The sequence below is a fragment of the Danio rerio genome, chromosome 1, assembly GCF_052040795.2.
Source record: "Danio rerio strain M-AB ecotype USA chromosome 1, GRCz13ab, whole genome shotgun sequence".
Classification (NCBI taxonomy): Eukaryota; Metazoa; Chordata; class Actinopteri; order Cypriniformes; family Danionidae; genus Danio; species Danio rerio.
Window position 1 is genome coordinate 9,126,389 of NC_141021.1, and position 26,112 is coordinate 9,152,500.

Below are 26,112 nucleotides of genomic sequence, written 5' to 3' on the forward strand. Positions count from 1 at the left end.
AATTAACTTAACACTTTTAACAAATTTATGTGGATTTACTATAAAAAAAAAAAAAAGTTGTCCCAATGAAATCTCAAGAATCGTGTTGTTTCAGATCATTTTAAATACGTAGTATAAACAAGCAAAAAAATATATTTATTTGAATGTATGTGTTTGAATGAGTGTGTATGTATGTTTCCCAGTATTGGATTGCAGCTGGAAGGGCATCTGCTTTGCAAAACATATGCTGGATAAGTAGGCGGTTCATTTCGCTGTGATGAATAAAGAGACTAAGTCAAAGTAAAATGAATGAATGAATGAATGAATGAATGAATGAATGAAATGAAGTACATATTTATTCCATGAAACATGCTATAAATGTATTTACCACTAGAGGGCAGCATAAACACTCACCATACTAGTGTAATTTCATTCTTTGTACTGTATGTCTGTTATTCCCTAATTGATAATATACCAAATATAAAACTATGTATTTAAATGTATATCTGAATATGAACAAATCAGCTGCAACTGAGGAGCTTATTCAAACCTTTATCGATGAGTTGATTGAAGAGCGAGACGTTGGTGAAGAAGAAGAGGTAGGCGAACATCTGACTCTGAATCTCTGAATGAACCTGGTACTGCTGGAGCAGGTCTGATGTGGTTTGAAACACACTGACCACCCTGCGAACGGCTTCTGGCATCACACACACTGCACACACACACACTCCTGCAGCCCGCCGGCACTGCTCTGATGAAGGCTCCGTCCCGAATGGGTTACAGTCCAACAGGCCCGGCAGCACCACATACAACGTCTGAAATAGACATCACAGGGTTTTGTTATTACTGTACATAAATGACAGGCTGCCAATTTAAGATATTAATATTGTGTGATTGCTTATTTTAAAAAAAGTAATGCAGAGTTTAGATTTGTTTGATATTAAAAAAGCTAAAATAATCAAAACGCTTTATTTTTTTGTTTGTTTTTGGTAAATATGGAAAATTAATAATATAAACTTTAGAAGATAAACAATCTTAAAATAATCAACATTTTTTTGTAAAATTTGAAATAAAATTAAAAAATAATATAAAAACTTTATTAACATAAATAAGCTCAAATAATCAAAATCTTTTAATGTTTTTGTGTGTTTTTTTGGTAAACATGAAAAATATATAAATAATATTAAAATAATATAATAATAGTAAAAAAAAATTAAAAAAGCTAAAATAATCAAAACTTTTGTTGTTTTTTTGACAGTTTTTTCAGATTTTTGTAAAAAATAGAATTTATATTAATAACATTACATTTTCTAGCATATGTAAATATGTAAATATTAATAATATTACAATTTTAATAATATAAAAAAGCTGCGGTGGCGCAGTGTGTAGCACGATCACCACACAGCAAGAAGGTCGCTGGTTCGAGCCTCGGCTGGGTCAGTTGGCGTTTCTGTGTGAAGTTTGCATGTTCTCCCTGTGTTTGTGTGGGTTTCCTCCAGGTTTCCCCCACAAGTCCAAAGAAATGTGGTATAGGTGAATTGGGTAAGTTAAAATTGTCCGTAGTACATGAGTGTGAATGGATATTTTCCAGTGATAGGTTGCAGCTAGAAGGGCATTTGCTGCATAAAACGTATGCTGGATAAGTTGGTGGTTTATTCCACTGTGGCGACCCCAGATTAATTAAAGAGACTAAGCCAAAAAGAAAATTATTAAATAATGTTTTCTGAAGTTTTTGTTTTTGGTAAAAATGGAAATAATATTAACAACATAAATAATTTTAATAATTATTAATTAATTAATATATTAATTATTTTTAAAATAATTAAAGCTTTTTAATGTTTTCTGAGTTTTTTTTTTGTTGGTAAAAATAGAAATAATAATAATATAAAAACTTTAAAAATATAAAAAGCTAAAATAATCAAAACTTTTAATGTTTTTTGTTTTCTTGGTAAAATTTAAATAATATTAATGATATTATAATTTTAATTATACAAAAAAAGCTAAAATATTTAAAACATTTTAATATTTTCTGATGTTTCTTTTGTGTTTTTGGTAAACATGGAAATATTTTTAATAATATAAAAACTTTAATAATATAAAAAAACTAAAATTGTCAAAACAATTGAATGTTTTCTGATGTTTTTTCTCTTTTTTTGTAAATATAGGATTATATTAATAATATTAGCATTTTGACTATACAAAACTATACAAAAGCTGAAATAATCAAAATATTTTTGTGTTCTGATGTTGTTTTGTGTTTTTTTAAAAATGGAAATAATATTACAATCTAAAATACCTGTTTTTCTTTCTTGATTTTTCAGAAATAGATTTAACATGCTGTTTTTATGGAATATCTAAATTATTTGTTACTATCAATGTTTATAACAGTGAAAACAGTGATACTTTGGTGAATAAATAGAATGTTCTTTTGCATAATTATAAAAGTCTTTACTGTAAATAGTTGATTCCTTTGAAGCATCATTTAATAAGAGTATTTAAAAAATCATACTGACCCCAATCTATTGAACATTAATGTAAATCATTCATTCATTCATTTTCCTTTGGCTTAGTCCCTTTTTTATCAGGGGTCGCCACAGCAGAATGAACCGCCAACTTATCCAGCATATGTTTTACGCAGTGGCTGCCCTTTCAGCCTCAACCCAGTACTGGGAAACACCTGTACATTCTCTCATCTACACACATACAATATTCAGTTTATCTATAGCACGTCTTTGGACTGTGGGGGAAACCAGAGCACCCGGAGGAAACCCACGCAAACACGAGGAGAACATGCAAACTCCACACAAAAATGCCAACTGACCCAGCCAGGGCTCGAACCAACAACCTTCTTGCTGTGAGCCGACAGTGCTAACCACTAAGCCACCATGCCACCCACTGAAGTAAATCGAACTAAATAAATTACCCTACATCTACATTATTTAATAAGCATTCATTGATTTAATAATATGGCACTAAAGAGTGTTATTAATCATTTAGAAAATACAGATTTTTGATTAATGCAATTAATTCAGAAAGCTAAATGCCACATCATTAATGAATTGAAACTTAAATTACAGCATTTTGGTAATTTAATATGTATTTCCGCAATGTATAGTACTTATTTATAATTAATTTAGTATAGGACATGAGGTAGAGGAGGAGAGCACCTAAAAAGACACAGAAGCCAACAAGCAGTCACACAGAAATACATTAAATAATTCATTCCAGCAGCCCAGGTAACATCTTACCAGTGTGGCGCCACACATATAAGGTAATCCTACCCTTTACCTTAGTGATGTAGTAGACACACTGCTGAAAGGTGTACATGATCACTTCCTCCAGTATGGTCATCGCCTCTTCATTTGCTGATATTGTTGCTGAGAGGAGAGATTCTTTGGATCCTGCTGCAGTGAGGGATAAATAAAATACAATTAGACCAAACGCAATATTTTATTACCTATAATGCTCTTGTCTGTTTTAATGTTTTCCTTTTGTCAGTATTGCACCCCATGGACCAGTTTACAAAAGACACTTTGTAGCCTAAAACTCCCCGAGCATGCTTACTAATACTCTATGCCAGGGGTGGCCAACCCTGTTCCTGGAGATCTACCTTTCTGCAGATTTCAGTTGCTACCCATATCAAACACACCTGAACCAATTAATTAGGACCTGAACACCACGTGATAATTACAGGCAGGTGTGTTTGATATGGGTTGCAACTGAAATCTGCAGGAAGGTGGTTCTCCAGGAACAGGGTTGGCCACCCCTGCTCTATGCCATCTGTTTATATTGAATTTTATTTTTTATTTGCTTAAATTGTGTAACTAGTGTCTTGACACAGAAATTTCTAAACACAAACCTGTTTTAAATGCTCTAAAGAAAAGATCATATAGTTAATTTGTGCAAGTAGCTAATGATTTGTAGTTACATTTTAAAGTTATGGGCCATCTAGCTGGTGTAAAAATAATGCTTATGTTAGGTCGTCATAAAACTATTGCCAGTTAAAATGCAGGTTTGTTTAAATGCAATATGTAGACTTTCTAGTTATCTTCAAGCTAGGCTCATTGGACATACATCCCTCAGCCTAATCTTTTTGTGAAATGTAAAATGCATTGCTCCAGGTACATTTTGCTGCACATTTCAAATGAAAACTCCACAAGAAGGCGCTGTTTACATTTTTTATGAATGTAAAACATGTTACTTAGAGTACATTTTGTTATACGTTTCATATACACGTCCTTTTTATATATGTATATGCGAAGCCCGAGCTTTTCAGATCACCTTTAGGCTGCATTTAGGCTGCACTTGGAAATATCCCTTCATTTTTCCCTCTGAGAATCCCTGCTGCCATTTTGAAGTGCGTTCAACTTCCTTAAGTGAATGAGGGAAGCCTACATGTACATATCCTTGATCCCTTGATTTTGACAGAGGGAGCGAGTCGGCCTCATTTGTCCACTCCATCACCTATATGTCCCAGAATACAACACGATTGTGACGTCTCGATAATTATTTTTCATATTGAACAATATCAATGTATATTTCGATATAAGTTGTTAATGCTTCTAGATTATAGGAATACCCCAAGAATGACTGAATCCAAAAAAATTAGAGGGTCCGATAAATTTTCGGTGGCCGAAAAGTTTGTACATCTCTAATATCAACACTCTTTTAAATTCCTATTGTTGCACATTTCTGCTGTGTGATTGGCTCTTAGATCAAAATAGAGCAAAAAAAAAGTCCAGAGCTTATTGGTATTGACATAAATTTGATCACGATTTGATATAATATCGTTTATCAGCCCAGCCCTAGTTTAGGGCATTCCATTTAAACCTATTCAAATTCTCCACCAGTAGTGGACAATTGCCTGACAAAATCAAGGATGTACATCCAAGGAAACAAAACGAAGGAAAGTTAGCGAGTGAAGGCTATAAAAAATTGGACTGGAATGCAGTCCTAGACTAGTGAACTACTGACCAATAGTGTTTCCAAATGTAATTGCTAAAGCAACTGTGCTGTGACCATACCAGGTGAGCTACTAATCAAACTGACCACGCCAGAAATGTTTTCATTTGTAGATAGATAGATGAAGTTGTGCAAAGAACTGCATGAAAATAATTCATTATTTGTTGATAATGTCCATGTAAATATCATTAGTGTGAAAAGGAACAAAAGGTTTTGCTGACATACTGCCCCCTAGTGTTCATTTTACCTAGAAACTGCAGTCAACTTACAGTATGTTGAAGTATGTAAATGAAGTTTCAAAAAATATGGGCTGCAGCATGTATTCCACATTTGCTCATTTGGCTTTGGAGAACAATTTAAACTTTAAAAGTACACATTTGAACAACTTACTGTTATTGAATCCATAATTTTTGCAGTACTACACAATCAATCAATCAATCAGCCTACACAAATCCCTTAGTCTTTATGTACTGTAGATCAGGGGTTCCCAATGCCAGTGACTCGCGACCGCCAATATCCTCTGAGGTGGTTATAAATACAGAAACCTTGCATGCAATGACGCAGACATACCAATTAAATTTGTGTCAGTGCTTTAAATGTGCCAGAAAGTATAACCTGATGTTATAAAATCAAAATGCATCTGACGCTATTGCTGCCTTTAATATAATGTAATTACTCCAGGGGTCGCAATCCAATAGAACTAGTAACTATAAGCTACTATAGTAACTATATAGTATATAGTAAGTATAAACGACTATTTTTATTTTCAGTATAGTTATGGATAAAATATGTTAATTCTTATGGTTTAATAAAAATAAACAGATTTTTGGAAATCACCAGGCCCGCGGAAATTTATTGCCCCGCGACCCCTCGGGGGGTCCCGACCCCCACTTTGAGAACCACTGCTGTAGATGACAGCATACTCTGCAATGAATTACGTCTCACTTGTGAAAGGAATAATAATTTAGTAAATGATCCAATTGGATTGATTTCAGGGAAGTGACCTGTATAGATTGGAGGACAGGTTGGTTGGGACACTTTTTGTGCTCTACTGTTGAGGCAATAAATACGTAACTGTGATGGCGAGACTATCAAACACTGATGCTGAATGTCAAAATAACCTTATAAAATGTGTACTCTAGACGCTGAAGTCATTTGGGACGCTTCTCTGTTCACCAAATGACTTAAAAAGACATCTAAACATTTTTGCTGCTAAAAGAAGTCTAAATTTGGGCTATTTAGTCTAATACATATCCAAAAATATTAGACAGATTAGACATAGTCATTCAATCCTGTCTATTTGTTGACTACTCTACTTTTGGACTATATTGTTAGACGTCTATCAGACTTGACAGCCCAAATTTAGACTTCTTTTGGTCAAAACATCTATATCTGTGTGGTTTCTTACCCTATTTTTTATAAGCTCAATAGTCTGCACTTGTCTACCCTAGTCTATCTGGACATCTATTCGACGTCTTTTACACTCACGAAAATACTTCTGCTGTGTAGTGTCTTACCTTTGTTCTCCATGAGCTCAATAATCTGCATGTACGCAGATGATTTGTTGACTAGTCTAGTTTTGTGCTTTTGTTAGAAGTCAATTAGATTTTCACTGACAGCCCGAATTTAGCCTTGTTTTGGTCAAGACATCTATATCTAGACATTTATAAGATGACTTTTAAACATACAAAAATGCTTCTGCTTTGTGGTTTCTTACCCTATTTTTCATAAGCTCAATAGTCTGCACTTGTCTACACTAGTCTATTTTTGGGCTATTGTTAGACGCTATTAGATTTTCACTAACAGCCCAAATTTTGCCTTCTTTTGGTCCAGACGTCTATGCCAGGATATTTATTATCTGTCTTTTAAACACAAAAAACAGCTTTTAGTCTGCATGTACGCAGGTGATTTGTTGACTAGTCTATTTTTGGACTTATTGTTAGACGTCCATAAGATTTTCACTGACAGCCCAAATTTAGGCTTGCTTTGGCCAAGACGTCTATGCAGAACATCTATTCGACATCTTTTAAACACAAAAAATTATTTTGCTGTGTAGTCTCTTACCTTTATCTTTCATGAGCTCAAAAGTCTATTCTATTTTTGGACTTATGTTAGACGTCTATTAGATTTTGACAGCCCAAATGTAGGATTTTATTTGGTTAAAATGTCTATATCTGGAAATCTATAAGACATCTTTTAAGCCCCAAAAAAGCTTGCTGTGCAGTTTCTTACCTTTATTTTTCATGAACTCAATAGTCTGCACAACACTGTAAAACAATCTGTCGTTTTACGTTTTTTTCCGGTAGCTAAGGTGCCAGAAAAAAACGCAAAATAAATTCCGTTAAATTACAAACATTTACCATTAAAGAACGGACTTTAAATTACAAAAATTTCCTTAAATTTAAAGGGCACATAGTTTACTCCTTTTTTATGATTTAATATTAATATTATGGTTCTTCTGAGTGTGTCAGTTTAGGTTCAGTTAAACACACAGTTCAGATGTTTTTATTATAATGTGTTAAAAAGTGTCATGTTGGGTTTGCACAGTTTGCTGTTTTAGGGGCGTGTTGCATCACAGTTTCGGCTTCCCGCCCAACGTAACAAGGGGGCGGAGCCAAGAGCTCCTACGCTCTGTGTTTGCAACAGACATGCTGACAGACAGAGAGAGAGCTAAGCTAAGCTGAGCTAGGATGAGCATTTAGCCGTACATGTACGAGTCGTTTGTGTCTTTGAAACATGAAGTGTCCCGAATCGTCGCGCCACGCATTCCTGAACTCCAAACACAAGATTTTGTGATTTTGTGTTGAGCCCAATGAGCTTTTCATCAAAAAAATAGAGCACGGGTGTTCCTTTAGTGATATCACTTTGACTCACACGCTGAAAATGGCAGACGTGCAACAAGTAACTGAGGATATAATCGTGACGCGAGGCTGTCAATCAATATTGGTGGGCGGGGGGACTGCACTCCTACGTAAAGTTGCGGTCGGTCTGAAAACCGCTGCAAGTGGTCCACCATTTTTTTGTTGTTAAATTGAAAAAAAAGGACTGTGTGTGTTTTTATCACCCCAATATGACACTCTATACACTATACTTGCACACATGTCTGTCCAAACAGCTTGAAAAGTAGATTTTTCACCATAGGTGCCCTTTAATTTTCCAGTAAATTTCTGTAACTTACATCTGTTATTTTACGGTAATTGACTGTAATTTAACAGATTTTTTCACAGTGTAGTCTATTAGAGCTATTGCTAGACTGCTAGAGCTATTGTTAGACTTCACTATATTTCACTGACAGCCCAAATTTAGGCTTGTTTTGGTAAAAAAAAACAAAAAAAAAACGTCTATGCCAGGATGCCAATTATGAAGTTTCTTACCTTTATCGTCCATGAGCTCAATAGTCTGCATGTACGCAGGTGATTTCTGCTGGATAAAATACAGTATTTCGATGGCATTGGACATCCAGAAGAAAATGAACTGGAGATCTGGTACGAGGTCTGAGATGCTGAGCAGAGACAGCGAGGCAGGATCTTGACTGTATAACCACACAAAAACACACTTTGATTGGTTTCATTCATGCCTTCAGAATCGATGAGGGCGTTTTTTTCTTTAACAGCGTATGACCTTAGACTGTCACACATTGAAAGTGCATGCATGTGCGTATTATAAGGCTGAACATGATACTCACTGCTGAGCTTGCTTCTGTGCCAACTCCTTTGTCTTCTCCTGCGAGACACAGACACAGACGGCAATTAATGTCATCAAATTGTGAATAGCTTCATGTGGGAGGTTTAATACCTTGGTTTCATTTCTACATTTTCAACCTTGGCTCTTTTGCTCTTTTCTTGGGCAGCGACTATATAGCGGGGCTGACGCTTGACCTTCTAAAATTGGATTTTAATAATGAATGAGCTCGAAGACAGTCATTAAATGCTTCAGGACGGCCGCTTTGGGACTAGATTATATGGACATTCGCAAATTACGTGATTCAACTAATTGTGTTGTGTTTAAATGGACAACGGCAAATGCATTTGTCAACAAAGACAAAAGGGCATGTGAGGTGACGAACAAGCGCTGACCCTCACTGAAGAAAATCAATGGGTCCTCTCTGCGATTGATTATGTAAATGAGAAATAGACTTATATATACTGCAGATAAACAGAATTAAATAAATCCTGTTTTTTAAATGCAAAACTAATAATTAAGTCATTTTTATTATGGAGGCAAGACTTGCTGTGTTTGCTTTTTCACAATTATTCTCGCCGTTAACTTTAGGTGAGCATTAAATGATGGTAAAGGTGATGTGAATGTTAAAACGGGGATATTTTCATGCATAATAAAATCTAAAAAAGAATATAAATATCCTGTAGTAACAATACAAACAGACTCTTTTTAGTTGTAGATGATCTACCAGTAAATGGTCTAATCGGCGGTGGTGGAAAGAGTACTGAAGAATCCGACTGATGTAAAAGTACCATTACTTGCTTTAAAATGTAGTGCAAGTAGAGTAAACAAATCTGTTGTAAATATTAACAATAATAGACCTTTCAAAAGTACTCAAGAGTAGTGAGTAGTAAGTATTATGCTGTAAAAAGCTGATGCCTTTTACTTGTAATTTGTGCATGTGTGTGTAAACGTAACATTCTGTAGTGCACCTAGTTATTGCCCAGCAGGCACACAATGTCATAAGACGCTAATATTAGGTTAGATTTAGGTTGTGATGTCAGGTGACCAAAATTCAATGTCTAGCTAGCGTCTTAGGACAACCTTATTTTGATGTCCAACAACGTCGTGAAATGACGTTGATATTTGGTTGATTTTAGTTTGTGTTGGAAAGTGACCAAAATCCAATGTCGAGCCAACATCTTAAACCAGCAGCATATTGATGTCAAACACTGACATTCAATCGTCAGGTATGGCAACAAAAATACAACATCTGATAGACGTCATAATGGTAACGTCCACACAACCTCAAGCTGTAACATCATTCGATGTTGATATTTGGTTGATTTTAGGTTGGATGTTTTCTAAACCCCATACACAAGAACAAATAAAAGTAGTGACTCCAGGTTGAAGGGAAGTAGTGGAGTAAAATATGTACAAGTACAAATGTACAACGTCAAGCTGTAACATCATTAGACGTTAGTATTTGGTTGTTTTTAGGTCGTGTTTGAAAGTGACCAAAATCCGCATTGGTCTGACATTGGTGTCTGACGTCAACCCGATTCCCAACCAAAATGCAACATCCCCACAACATTGGGGTAGGGCTGGGAGATAAAATCGGTATCTGTATCATTGCGAATATATATACTATATATATGATAATCAAATCTGAGCTTTCATGTAAAGGAACCAGCCATCATTATTTAAATGCATACTGCAAGCAGCCACATTTGAATAAAACTATAGCCTTTATATCAAAATTTCATACTCAGACTCAACATTGCATGTACACGCGATGTGACTATTGCAAATGATCACACTGCAATATCAATGCTGACACGATATATTGTGCAGCCCTACCTACCAATACCAATAAATGAAATATCTAATATGGTGTAAATATCCCTACTATTATTGGCTAATAATTACTCAAATTAATTGACTTTTTATTTGACTATCCATTGACTATTTGAACTGGGGAAACCTATCTAAATGGTTGACTTGAGTACTAACCCATGCTATGGTCTGAATCCTCTTGGCGATTTTCTGTAAGAGTTTGCCGAAGCTGCCGGGTGGAAATGTATTCGCTGAGTGCTTGATGCATAGACAAAGCAAATATGCTGGTGTCAGCTTGTGGTCGTCCCCGCTGGGCTCGATGAGCGTCAGCACCCGGTTCACCAGTGCGTCCTCGTGAGCCCGCTCAAATTCCAGCGCCAGCTTTCGTTTCTGTGACCCTCGTGCTGGAGCTTTAGAGCTACGTCTAGAGGATGCTGCCGGTTCGTGTAAAACAGCTCCACACATTCGACAAGCATCTCCTTTCTCAGGCAAACCTCCAGACTCACCATCGCAGAGTTTTGCTAGGGTACGAAGTCTGGTGAGAGTTTGGGCAGGGAGAGGTTTAGCACTCAGAGGGTCTTTGTACAGGAAAATGTAATGAGCACCGAAGGACAGCAAATCCCCGTGACGGAGGGGTGTGGGACGCTCGATTCGCATGAAGTTCACCAGCACATTCCCATGAGCGACGGGCTCCAGGAGAAGCCGCTGGTCTGAGGAAGAGCGCCTTTGCGCAGCACGACGAATTCGGCAGTGAAGTGGAAGCACATCCGGAGATGACAGGCAGATATTTGGCCGTGCTGATGCTGTTTCCTGACCAACTGTGTGCTGCTCTCGGTTCAACAGGTAAACCAGGCAATCCTGAAAATGAAAAGTGATCGTTTTTATTCCTAATTAACCTGGGCAAAGCTTGAGAAATGCATACTGTTTAAGAAACATTGCAACATAATATAAATATGCAGCTACATAGAGAGATTCATTCATTCATTTTCTTGTCGGCTTAGTCCCTTTGCTACATAGAGAGATACTTCATAAATGTGGGGGCACAATATAAAAAAATGTTAACTTGTTTTAACTCAGAGTTGGGTAAAACAAGCTTAGGATTAAAACTTGAAGGGCGGCATGGTGGCTCAGTGGTTAGCACTGTCGCCTCACAGCAAGAAAGTCGCTGGTTCGTGTCCCGGATGGGTCAGTTGGCATTTCTGTGTGGAGTTAGCATGTTTTCCCTGTGTTCACGTGGGTTTCCTCCGGGTGCTCTGTTTTCCTCCGCAGTCCAAAGACATGCAGTATAGGTAAATTGGAAGAATTAAATTGGCCGTAGTGTGTGAATGTGTGTATGGCTTCATTCTGCTGTGGCGATCCCTGATATATAAGGGACTAATCCAAAATAAAATGAATTAATTCATTAAAACTTTAATTTAAAATTTTAACCTTTATTATTTTACCTAAATTTCAGCTGAAACTATGTAGCATTTATATAGAGTGCATAAATTAATTAAAGACCACCTATTTTACCCCTTTTACAAGATGTAAGATAACCCTTTGGTGTCTCCAGAATGTGTCTGTAAGGTTTCAGCTCAAAATACCATCAGATTATTTATCATAGCATCCAGAATCTGCCGATTTTGGTGTCTAAGACACAGTGTAGCTGTTTTTGTAGCCTGTGGCGTTAAACAAAAATGAGCTGCTTTTCCCCGCCCACCGCTCTCACGTGCGTGTCTGCTTCTTATCATGTGTTAATTAACCTGCGCAAAGCTTGAGAAATGCACAATGTTTAAGAAACACTCCAACATAATATAAAAATGCAACTACATACAGTAGAGAGATACTTCATACATGTGGGAGCACAAAGTTGGCACTTATTTGTGGAGTTGGCATGCTTTCCCTGTGTTCACGTGGGTTTACTTGGGGTGCTCTGTTTTCCCCCGCAGTCCAAAGACATGTAGTATTGGTGAATTGGTTGAACTAAACTGGCCGTAGTGTGTGAATGTGCATGTCTTCATTCTGCTGTGGCGACCCCTGATATATAAGAGACCAATCCAAAAGAAAATGAATTAATTATTTTAAATTGGAATTTAAAATTTGAACCTTTATTATTTTACCCAAATTTAAAAACTGAAAATACCCTAAGATAAAAAGTGTATATTTGTTAAATTGGAAAATTAAAAGCAAAATAATAATCAACAAAAATAAAACCTCAATTATAACAATATTGTACTTCAGTGCTGTACTAAATCACACAATAACATAAATGTATGTACAGTATGAATGTACAGCTGAAGTCAGAATTATTAGCCCCCCTAAATTATTAGCCTCGTTTATTTTCTTCCTCAATATCTGTTTAGCGGAGAGCAGATTTTTTTTCAACACATTTCTAAACATAAGTTTTAATAACTCATTTCTAATAACTTATTTATGTTATCTTTGCAATGATGACAGTAAATATTTGACTAGGTATTTTTCAAGACACTTCTATACAGCTTAAGGTGACATTTAAAGGCTTAACTAGGGTAATTAGATTAACTAGGCAGGTTAGGGTAATTAGGCAAATTTTTGTATAATGAGGGTTTGTTCTGTAGACTATCGAAAAAAATATATAGCTTAAAAGGACTGATAATTTTGACCCTAAAATGTTTATTACAAAATTAAAAGCTGCTTTATTCTAGCCAAAATAAAACAAATAAGACTTTCTACAGAAGAATAAATATTATCAGACATACTGTGAAAATTTCTTTTTTCTGTTAAACATCGTTTGGGAAAAAATTCAATGGGGGGCCAATAATTTTGACTTTAACTGTGTGTATGTAAATTGTTATAACCAAAAAGACAGCTAAAAACACTACAAGTTACAATATATTATTCCCTTTTGCATTTATATGATACCATACTAATGTTTTTGAAAGAAGTCTTTTTTGTTGTGGATGCTGTTAAGGCTGCAACACCAAAGCTCCAAAATTACAAATTTATTAAATTAAAAAAGCTTACGAAATCGTCGCCGCCTTCGATTAAAATTTAATTTGCACCTTTTGGGTTTTTTGGCTGAGCACCCAGTTAAGAGGGAGGTGCGTGCTTTTGTACAATTTTTTGATACTAATTATAGCCAATTACGCAAACATCTGTCTAATTTATTTATGAGAACTACTGCAAATGCATTAACTTTGATTTGATATGTGACCTAGGATTTTTTTTCTTTGCTCTCTTAATCCTTTTTGAGTAATCTGATTAGATGAAGGGATTGTTTTTATGACATCCATCTTGTGTGATGTCATTTTCTATAAGTAGGTATCATTGCAGCCTAGAGAGCTCCAAGTGGGAGGGACTTACACCACAAGTAGATTGGGTTTACAGTTGTGGTAGGTGTAGACATTACCAAAACGCAACAGGTTACTGTGAGGTTGGGTTCACTGTAAATGTTAGTAAAACACAATAGTTCGGACTCCATGTCATGTAGCAGAAATACAAAACGATCAGTGAATTCTCAAGGAGGCTTTCATCAGCCCATTTGGAACTCAAGTCCCACCCTCTTGGAGCTGACCTGCCCATTTGGAGCTGGCTCTGACTTCTGTTTATACCCTTCTCATTTGCTCTGGGATTTCGGCTGACCTGTTGGTTGTAGCCCTGAAGGAGCAGCAGGTGTGGCGACTGGTAGAGCGAGTGCTTTACTCCTCCTCCATCTCTCTCTTTGCGGATCTCAGAGTCCCGTGCGGAGCGTGTCCTGATGGGTCCAGGGAGGGTGGAGTAGTAGCGTTTGGGTTCTTCACCAGGCAAACCCACCAGGTTAAGGCTGGTTTCACTGAGGCTGCGGCAGAACGAGGAGCCGTGCTGGAGAGTCATCGTTCCTTTGGCTCGGTTTCTCTGCAGCTTCCTCGCTTGCGCATTGATATCTGTGGTAGAAAGTAAAACTCTTAGGTAAATGTCACTCACATTCAGGCAGAAAATAAACTTATTGGATTGAGGTGAACTGAGAAGTATTGCAAAACAAAGAAAATTTATTAAAATTTAAAGTGAATTTGTGCATAGTGATAGTAGACGGTCCTTGTGATCTTAACAAAAATACACATCATTTATAGTGGAAATGGAGGTGAAACTGAAAGCATACCAATATGTGAAAGTTCAGCTATTGTAAAACAGGGAATACATTAGCATAACTTACGGTAAATAGTTTTGACTATCTTTTTTAAATTATTTTGACAATTAAATAAGAAATGTTTTCAGTTGTTGGGATTGAAGACCAGGATTATTCCATCAAATATTGAAAACAATGGTATTTTGTTGTCTAAAATTTAAAAAAAAATGTTTCTGAAAACGTGTCTGAAACCACCTAAAAAATATGAACAAGTTTCCATATTTTGTGACTCACAGGATTCAATGGTTGTGAGTTGCATGAAGGGACCTTTATTTTAGCTCTGTTGATTTGTGAAAATTCAGCTTTGCAGTTTAACAAAGTGACTTGTATTGACATTCCTGTAGTTTGAAACAATAGATTAAATAAGAAATAATATAGAGAGAATTAAATCTGTAAAATAACAGAAAAACATACTGAGTAGGTGAATACCAGGTATTTATACCCTGATTTACAACAGCTATTAAAATTGTCAATAAAAGTCACTTTATCAAACTTTTCAACAGATGTTAAGGAGAAACTCAAGGTCCCATAATGCAATTCAAAAGCGTTAAAAAACATGCATCACAAAATGCAGAAAACTGTTCATTTACAGATATTTTACAGTGTTTTATTTTAAACTAACGTTTCTATTTCAAATTAAAATCATCAGTACAATAGTTTACAAAATTATATAAAAAATTACTATTCACACAAATTGTAAAATTAGAAAAAATAAGAATCATCTCTTATTTTTTGCATGTATAGATCTACACTACCAAACAAAAATCTTGTCACCTCCAAGTTTTAGGACCAACAAATAATAACTTGACTTCTAGTTGATCATTTGGTATCAGAAGTTGCTTATATGAAAGGTAAAGTCCTCTAGATCACGCTTATTTTACCAAAATAAAATATGATCATTCCTTGATTTTTAATTATTTAATAAGGACAGTAAGGTCTGACTTTGCTTAGACAAAAGTCTTGTCACTTAACATAAATAATGTCCAGTATAGAATATAAAGTCATGCTGCAGTGGAAACAGAATGAATATTGTGTCTGACTCCCATGAGCTTGGAGGATTGCATCCATACATATATTAATAAAGTCATCTGGAAAGGCAAAGAAAGCGTTCTTGCAGGACTCCCAGAATTCATCAAGATTTTTTGGATTCATCTTCAATGCCTACTCCAGAAATGCTCAATAATGTTTATTTCCGATGACTGGGCTGGCCAATCCTGGAGCACTTTGACCTTCTTTGCTTTTAGGAACTTCGAAGTGGAGGCTGAAGTATGAGAAGGAGCGCTGTCCTGCTGAAGAATTTGCCCTCTCCTGTAATTTGTAATGTAATAGGCAGCACAATTGTCCTGTCTTCTGCAGTATTTGTGATGATTGGGATGCAGTTCAACAGATGATTCTTTGGAGAAAATCTACCTTCTGCTACTCTTTAAAATGATCAACTAGAAGTCAATTTATAATTTTTTAATCTTACAACTGAGATCAACGACAAGATTTTTGTCAGGTAGTGTACACATACGTCATATACCATCGTATAAACCATAAGCATACAGACCTGAAACCTTTCAAAATGTTATATTAATGTTTGCACAGAATGTACACATCTAAATTGAAAGCAGAAATGAAATTAAAGGCATAAAGGCATGCTAATTTCCAGTCCTATAGGGGCATGCAATGAGGGATAATGATTAGCTTTTAATGCTTAGAATAATATGTCAATACTTGTGCATGGTGCCTTAAAGGAATGGTACTGTATATGGAGGTGGGGCTGGTGGTCGACACCATACCTGAGGACAGTCCCCACCTTTAACAAAAGTTGTACAGGGCTGAATCAAGCGCCAGCCCCGGGGGGAGCTCCGCTGGCATCTACCATGCCCACTTCTACTCAAGGTTGCAGATAGTACAGGTGAGTTTGTGTGGGTCCCTGGGCATGGGTAAACACCACAACAAATTTAAATCACCAACAAAAGCATATAAAACACACACACACACACACACATTTCTATGCATTCACGGCTGTACAAGAAAATATTGCCATAGCGCAGAATCCACATTTTTTGTTTGTGATGCATAGCAGTATACATTTCTGGCCAAAAGTTTGAAATGATACAATTGTTTTGGAAATTAAAAAAACTTCACTGGATTCACATTTGCTTGACAAAAATGTAGTAAAAACAGTGAAGCTGTAAAATATTGTTGCGGATTGGAGATTCTCGTTGAAGATTTTTGGCCAAGGCTGGATTTTCAGTTTCACATGACCTTCAGAAATAAAGTTTTAAAATGTATATGCTGTTGGTCAAATTTTATAGATTGATATTGATCAATGTTGATGCTTAATTATCATAGTTCTGTTAAAACAGTTTTGATGCATGATGTTTTTGTGAAAAATATTTTGTGAAAAACAAATCTAACATTATAAATACATTTAATGTCTCTTTTAATTGTTTTTAGCGTATTGTATTTTAGTGTTTACGTCTTTCAGTTTACAGTTTACACAAAAATATTAGGCACCACAACTGTTCAACATCGATAATAATAAGAAATCAACATATGATTATTATTTCTGAAGGCGACAATGAAGATTGGAATAATTCAACACAGAAACAAATGACAATTTTAAATATATTAAAACTGAAAATTATTTCTAACTGAAACTAAATGCAACATTACTGTTTTTGCTCTATTTTTGATTATTAAAAAACAGGCTTAGTGATACTTCTATAAAAAAATCATTATTATTTCAAAATTCTGGTAGTATAGTTGCTGAATCTAAGTTTATATTTTATGTTTTACACTGTCTAGCATTTTATGTGGTTTTGATTCCATAACAAATTCTTTAATAATTAGAATAGCAAAGTCTACTAAAGGAGGTCGAGCCTTCTCATTTATGGCTCCTAAACTCTGGATTAGCCTTCCCGATGATGTCTGAGGCTCGGACACAATCTCTCAGTTCAAAACTAGATTAAAGAACTATCTTTTTAGTAAAAATGCATCACATAATGGTATGTTGCACGAGTGTGCTCCAAGCAGGTGAGTGGGCATGTTGTAAGACACATTCTCCTGTTTTAATGCACCAGGAATTTTGTAAGCATACTCATATGCTTTACATGTTTGTTTATGTAACAATAATTTTCATTATAATCTAGCATCTCATTTAAACACACTATGAACAGCAGCTAATTATTTTCTTTATTCTCTATTTCCACTTGGGGATACTCATTTCAAGGCCTCTGCAGATTATGCAGCACCATTAATGCGATCCAAGACCTGTGATGAAATGATGCCATGGTATCTATAATCCTGGACCTGGTCGTATCCTGAGCTGATGCTGTGGCGGTCATGGAGGAGCGGAGAGCATGAGACTGATTTCTGAAATTCCTAACAGAGCCTGGTTTGTCTCGAGGTTTTTTCCTTCACTTTTGTCAATTGGTGAAGTTTTGTTCCCCGCCACTGTCTCCACTGGCTGGCTTGGTTTGGGACTTGTGGAGCTATGGATTTTCCCTTCAGAGTTTGGACTTTCAGCAGTGACATTTAAACCACACTGAACTGAGCTAAACTGATCTTCAACTAGGAAAACTGGACTGACACAGTTTCAATTTACTAGAACTTCTATGTTAAACTGCTTTGACGCAATACATTGTAAAATCGCTATAGAAATAAACATACATTGAATTGAATAGATTTTTTTTACAGATCCTGGACTCCAAAAGCAACCAGAAATATAGCATTGATGTTACAAGAATCATTGGTTACTTGAGGAACAAACTGGTAGGACAATAGTCTGACCTCATGATTTAATGCTGACATAACTGGCAATTCCAAACCTGTTATAAAACGTGCCTCTGTTAGTAAATACCTCGACACGATCCACGAAGCCCCCAAGCAGCATCTGTCACTTAGTAATGTGTGTGTGTGCATGTTTGTGTGTGTGTCTGTACGCGTGTGTGTGTGTGTGCAGATGGTGCTGGTGACTTGCAAATGTAATCCACCCTTCCTCACCTTTGCTCATCTGTGACCTTCCTAAGCCCTTGATCTATATATCTACACCTTCTTTACCATCACTGGCCTTTTTATTGACTGTGAAAAGCACTACGGACAATCGTTTCTGAGCACATGTGAGGAGCATCAGCATGAAGGAACAGCAGGAGACTAAGCCAGGTTTAAGAAGACCACTTTGAACAAGCTTAAGGACTAAGATCCTCCGATAAGCCGGTGACATTTTCATTAATTAAAACGCAATTGCTTGTAGAGATGAACTGCAACAACTCTGCGCATATAACATGGACCCCCTGAGAAATTACGCACCGGTAGCAAGCTCACAGAAACACTCCCAAGATTCCATCAGGCATTAGTTAAGAATATTTAATTAAATGGATCTTCTAGTTACACAAATCAGACTAATTTTAAAGCTAACTGCTGTAGAAGGTAACACTCAAGCAACAAATATGAAGTTCTTGGATGTAGTTTACATAATCATTTAAAACTAAGTCATGATTTCTCACCCTGGTGTTATTTAAATGTGATATTTGCTTTTTTGGGATTTTTCCGATTATAAATGTATGATTTTTCAAAGACTACAATGACAAGAGCTAGAAACTAGTATTAAGCTTTTCAAGAAAGACTTAAAAGTTACAGAATGATCTTATGTGACGTGTCATATATTCTAGGTTGTTTTGGGGTGAACAAAACGGTTTGGTCATAAATTAACTAAAAAAAAATGTTTATATATTTTTGCATGACTGTGCATTCAGGAAACCGAACAGCATTGCATTAAAATAGAGGTCAAAACGCTAGTCATATTACAAAAATCAGTTAGTTTAAGAGTCTCCTGTATATTTGGTTTTTCATATTTTTACTTATTCAAGTTGAAGGGTTACCTCAAGCCCGGCATTAACATTTACGCTTTCCTGTAAAATATAATGATGATGGAAGAAGTTAGGTTATTCGGGATGTGGTGGCTTTCTTATTAAAGGGGTTTTCTGTCACTACTTGTTTGTAATCTGCATCAATGCATTCAGTGTAAGCTGCATTAATCATTAAAAGATCAGGATCTCAGCCGGCAGCTAGCTCTCTGCAACTCTCACATGGTCGCCCACTGAAGCTAAGCAGGGCTGCGCCCGGTCAGTACCTGGATGGGAGACCACTTGGGAAAGCTAGGTTGCTGCCGGAAGTGGTGTTAGTGAGGCCAGCAGGGGGTGCCCAACCTGCGGTCTGTGTGGGTCCTAATGCCCCAGTATAGTGACGGGGACTCTATACTGCTCAGTGAGCGCCGTCTTTCGGATGAGACGTTAAACTGAGGTCCCGACTCTCTGTGGTCGTTAAAAATCCCAGGATGTCCTTCGAAAAAGAGTAGGGGTTTAACCCCGGCATCCTGGCCAAATCTGCCCACTGGCCTCTGTCCATCATGGCCTCCTAACCCTCCCCATATCATGATTGGCATATCATCACTCTGTCTCCTCTCCACCAATCAGCTGGTGTGTGGTGTGCGGTCTGGCGCAAAATGGCTGCCGTCGCGTCATCCAGGTGGATGCTGCACACTGGTGGTGGATGAGGAGATTCCCCCCCATTGTGTAAAGCGCTTTGAGTGCCCAGAAAAGCGCTATATAAATGTAACGAATTATTATTATTATTATTATTATTATAACACCCACGCAACATAAATTATAAATGATGGTGATTTGCATATGTTTATTAATCCTTCGAATCGCTGCATTCAAATCTGTGTTTAAAAAACACAAAAATCAAGAACGAAATTTAGTTTTTAGTTCACAAACAGTCAAATAACACAGAATTCCTGGGTTAACAGTTTATAGTGAAGATTAAAATCATCATCATATGCATTTAACTTGACGTTCGAAAATGAAAGTTGTAGGCAGAAATCACATTATTTAACCAATAGGTGGCGACAACCAGCCATTCAAAAATATGCCACTGAATAATTCTTCAAAAATGATTGAATTGATGAATCATTTATTGAAAATGAAACTAAAAGTAAATACGGATTGTACAAACTATAATGTCAGATTTATACATTTAGCATTATTAGCAACAGTAGAAGTAACAGTAATTTTTTTATCATTTTTCAGCTGATTATTTCTTCATTATAATCACAATTTCTAAGCAAAAGCATCTTGCAGTGCTGTTTTTGTAATAAATGGAAAACAAATTACACGTCCCCCAACCCTTTTTAAACTGATCTGAAAAATGGTCTGATCCATGACTAAAAAACCATAATGTAATGCAAACCATGAGATTTCTGATCCGTTACACCCCTAATATATAGTCAAGAAAACAGGTAATTAACTGATGGACTTTTGAACCAATTCTAATTTTGTGATTTGGAAAAACCAGTGAAACAACACCAGGGTGAGTAAATTATGGCATTTCTAAAATCGTTTACTATTCCTTGAAGTTTACAAAAACTGCACAAACATATTTTTACCAATTAAAATTAGGATATTAATGATCACATAATTATTATTATTATTATTACTTATTGGGGCGTTGTGGTGGCGCAGTGGGTAGCATGTTCGCCTCATAGCAAGAAGGTCGTTGGTTTGAGCCTCGGCTGGGTCGGTTAACATTTCTGTGTGGAGTTTGCATGTTCTCCCCATGTTCGCGTGGGTTTCCCCTCTCCTTCATGTCATGGTATATGCGGTGTGTCTGTGTGAATGAGTGTGTATGGATGTATCCCAGTGATGGCTTGCAGCTGGAAGGGCATATGCTGCGTAAAACATATGCTGGATAAATTGGCGGTTCATTCCGCTGTGGCGACCCCGGATTAATAAAGGGATTAAGCCAAAATGAAAATGAATGAATGAATGAATTATTACTTATAATATTGGGAATTATACATATTATTAATATAATAATAATATTAATATGTATTGTTTTTATTTTTTTATATAGTTATATTCAATTTGATTTCTATTCATTTTTATTTATTGTTTTCCTTTACAAGACATCCCCAAAGGAAGGTTTAGCACAGATTTAGCACACTTCTGGGGCAAATTCGTCCCCAAGGTATAGAAACCACCACGCACATGCATTCTCTCCATCCCACCAGGAAGAAGAGGAGCTCAACCTGAGGATAAATTATCCTGAGTAATGTGCCTGCGGATATTGATTTAACTTCCACCCTGTGTTTTGGCTCAATGGCCACCTTGTTGAATTTGTAATTTAGTACAACAGCATCCCGGCACAAACAGAAGGAGAGAGAGAGAGAAAGAGAGAGACTGAGACAGAGTTGCATGGCAGTGTTATGACTAGTCTGCAATAAAAGTGCACAAATAAAATAGTGAAACTGAGACCTCAATTCAACTACTGGAGGTGAGCCATACTACGGCAAACCCAATCGTGCATCTATCTCTGGCACCTGCTCTGACATCTGTGTGTCGGCATTAGTGAACCTGAGCAGCCGTGAACAACAAAGAACAATTAAGATGTAGTGGCATTTATCACAACATCTATACAACAGTGCTGATATGCTCAACGCCTTATCTCCAGCTCGCAGCACTTTAAAGCAGTGATGCGGTAACTGATTTAAAGCTTCTGTTCGGCAAATATGCACCACCTAAAGTTTCAAATCATGACTATAATTCAAAACATGGAGGGTAATCATGCATTATGTGTTATTGCTGAAAGCAGGTTTTGATATTATTGGGCTAGTTTTGATTGCCATTGGGCTAGTTTTGACTGTGAAAAACTGGCAACCGTGGCTCCAGCAGTTTCTTTTTACCACAATAACTATAGTGTTGATTTTAACATATCAGTTCAAGCTGGAGTCTGATGATTAAACAACTAAGGAAGAACTAGTTGGTCAACCCAAACTTGCACTGCAAACCAGACATGACAAGAATGCAGGGAGTAATAACCAATCACACACATTTCTGTTGAGCTTATGAACGCAATGACCAGTACTGTATGTGTTTAGCTTAGTCACTACTAAAACAATTCAAACTTCATACTTGAGATTGATGACTGTATCAGCTCCCATGGAGAGAAAAATTGTATTTTAAATAATATTATTTATAATAAAATTAATTATATTGTTTATGCTATTTTATACATAATTTATCATATTATAATTATGATTATAAATTATTATTATAAAATAATTTTTAATTATTATTTTATTTAAATGTGTTTATTGTAAAACATCTTTGATTATACTATAGACAGTGGCGCCTGCAGCCGTACGGCTGTACGCACTGTGAGTATCTACCATGAGAGTGCACGAGTTAATGGAACTTTTTTATTTATTACATCATTTAAATACATTATTAAACAGTATACACTACGATATATTGACAAAGCAAGAATGAATGAGAATAAATAAAGGTGAGCGTTTGTGTGTTTTAAAGTGTGTATGTACTTGGAGATCTATTGGCTTTAGTTTTGCTGCCGATTTTTCCGCACACTAGAAATTACAATTCAGCTAGCTATTGTTTAAAACAAGGTTCAAAATGAGTAAACTCTCTTTAAAGCAGTTAAACTTAATTGAGACATTTGCCAAAAGGCCTACAACTAATGAGACAAATATTGCTTCCCCACATAGAGTGGAAACCACAGTCTCATCAGCACCTGAGCCAGGGGAACTCCAGGCCCGGCCCGTGGCTGCGCAGTCTCCTCGCATGGAACCACTACCATTCAAGGGCTGTTTCTCAATGCCAAGAACGCAGAGAACAGACTTGCGTTCTTGAGGAGTTCGGTTTTGCCAGGTGTCCTCGGAAGAATGAACTCGGGAGACCGCGAGAACAGAGAACTCGTACTGTGAGAAACAAGATGATGCATTCTTCTTTATGGTCACGAGACCTTCACGGGGATTTAAATGGATTTTTTTTAACATTACAGTATTCATTCAACAATTTATTGTTTTCCCCCTTTTACAAATATATACTATGCTTAAAATCATTATAAATATACGTTGCACAAAATAAATAAAACAGATTTTAATACAAATTTCAGCAAACAAACTCCCTTAATGTGTTTATTACTTTATTAAGATGTCCATGGTAATGTTTACATTCACCGTCTCATTTAGGGAAATTCCTGAGGTAAATAAGTGATATCTCTGAACTTTAATAATAAATCTTAATAAAAACAACCCTAGTCGCAATGACTTCTGGGACTTTTAGAGCAAGATTGGTGTTCAAGTCTGCATCGATGGATCCTCCATATCAAGAACACATTCGGGAAGTTCAAGCGTCCTCTGTTCTAGCGGTCTTGAGTATTGGAACTGAACTTTGGCAGCTGATGATGACGTTACACAAGAACACGAGGACACAAGATTGAGAAACAGCCAAGGTGTTTTAAACTATTTTATCTGACAGACTGGCACAAATAAGCAGACATCTAGTACACAGGTGTCAAACTCAGTTCCAAAAGGGCCGCAGCTCTGCACAGTTTAGTTCCAACCCTAATTAAACACACCAGATCAAACTAATTGAGTCCTTAAGCCTTGTTTGAAACCTACAGGTAAGTGTGTTGGAGCAGGGTTGGAACTAAACTGTGCAGGGCTTTGGCCCTTTTGGAACTGAGTTTGACACCCCTGATCTAGTAGATAACTGTCCAACAACATAATTAATATTAAGATACAGTAAAATTATGATACAGTGATGTGCTTTCATTTTCTCCATCTAACTCGTGGCAATGCCCTTAATTAACGTAGCCTTTAACAGCAAGCATCGGTCCATTTCTGAGATTGAAATAAGAATCAGGGATGATGGGGTGGATAAGTGCGAAAGTTTAAATAGAATCCTGCAGGTGCCCCTGACTATAGATATCATATTATCATATCAATATTATCCTATTATCAAAAAGTGATAATATATGTCATGATCCAGTAATTATAATACATTTTTTGATATTTACACTTTTTTTAAGTGTTTGGTATAACACTTTAAAATAATGGTCCATTAGTTAATGTTAGTTAAGATATTTACTAACACGAACAAGCAATTAGTAATACATGTATTACTGTATTTTTTATTGATCTTTGTTAATGTTAGTTAAGGCGATTTAGCATAAATAATGCTAGTTTATGCTAACTCAAAGTGCATTACCTAATGTAAACAAGTACAAATATGGATTTTAATAATGCCTTAGTTGATGTTGAATTATGATTATTCATACTTTGTTAATGTTAGTAAATACATTAACTAATGGACCAATATTCTAAAGTATTAGCCCATTTTTCTGATGTCTGGAAAAGTTAAACACAAGATTATTCACAATGTGCATGTACTCCATTTAGCCCAGTTGTACAAGATTCTCCTTTTGCAGTTCATTAGGACAGTGTTTCCCAACCCTGTTCCTAAAGGCACACCACAGTAATGTAATATGATGTGTAATCATATAGCGCATTTCTCTCCACACCACAACCAGTACACATTTTCAACCTCTTCTTAATCAAACACTCCTAAATCAGCTAATCAGAACATAAGAAGAGACTCCCAAACCTGTCAGATAAGGGAGACATCCACAATACGTATTGTTGGTGTGCCTTCAGGAACAGGGTTGGGAAACACTGCATTAGGAAACACAACCACATAACAAGAGCGTTCTCTCCTGAGCATATGTTTCTGAATGACTGCATCTGTGCATTACCTGCGGTGACTGTGTCCTTCTCTTTTGCTGCCAGCTCCTCTACTTCAGCTCTCCGTCTGAGCTCAAAGCGGCGGGAGAAACCTTCCTTCGGCTTCCAGAGGTCCTGCAGGAGAAGGGGCTTTTCATTGTTTCCCAGCGCCCGAAGACACTCAGTCCGCCACCGCCGGTCAGGACCCTCAAACCGTCCGATCACATCACACAACACAAAATTACAGGCAGAGGTCTTGTTCAGAGAGTAACGCTCAAGCGCCTCTTTGATCAGCTCTTGGGCGCTGGAGCGAGGTGTAGCAAGAACACTTTTGTAATTGGCGCCGGCACTGATTTCATCACCAAATATCTTCAGCACACCTGGGGCGGAGGATTGGGTGGAGAGCTCCGCTGGATCATCACGCACCTGCTCAGGTAAGTCGGTCACAGAGCGGCGGTCCCGGTAACTCAGTGTCCGGTACAGAACCTGCGTAAAAGTGCGACTCTGGCGCTTCAGGCGGTTCTTGGAGGGCAGAGACATGCTGGCAGATGAGGAACCGTAGAACATGGTGCCGGGACTTGCATTGGTTAAAAACTCCTAGAACTGAGAAAACAACATACTGTGTCAGGTGGCAGATGAAACAGGGCTTTAAAAAGCATTGAAAGAATAAATAAATGTTTTTTTTTCTTTTTTTCCAAACACTGCAATATGCCCAGCTCCATTTTATTCTTAATTTCAAGAGTTCGCATTTATTTTGCTTGACGCTATTAGCAGGTTTGGCATGCTGTCCCGGGAGATAACCCTGAGCTCAGAGAAAGGTCAATAAGCATATAACGAGGTCTGAGATCAGCTAGGTCTGGAGAGCTCCCCTAATAATTAAGGAAAAGGAGGTGATGGGGTGGAAGGGGGGATTCTTCCAAAATGAAAATAAAGTAGTGGGGGAAAATCTGCCTATTTATTGCAGGCTTGAATCAATCTGATT

At 36.7% G+C, this 26,112-nt stretch overlaps 1 protein-coding gene across 18 annotated transcripts in view; it reads right to left on the minus strand.

Moving 5' to 3' along the window:
* Window positions 1–26,112, minus strand: part of radil (Ras association and DIL domains) — a 48,478-nt gene that overhangs the window by 18,183 nt on the left and 4,183 nt on the right. For 10 of the 18 annotated variants that reach the window (XR_015475820.1, XR_015475818.1, XR_015475819.1 and 7 more), the window contains 7 exon segments: window positions 25,163–25,733; window positions 14,038–14,318; window positions 10,615–11,295; window positions 8,627–8,664; window positions 8,316–8,473; window positions 3,268–3,383; window positions 530–794 (listed from right to left, as the gene is read on the minus strand). Coding sequence is in view for 6 of the 18 variants with exons in the window: in XM_087236066.1 (XP_087092192.1) it covers window positions 530–794; window positions 3,268–3,383; window positions 8,316–8,473; window positions 8,627–8,664; window positions 10,615–11,295; window positions 14,038–14,318; window positions 25,163–25,697 (2,074 nt within the window). In the remaining 12 variants the exon portion in view is untranslated. 18 annotated transcript variants of the gene reach the window in all.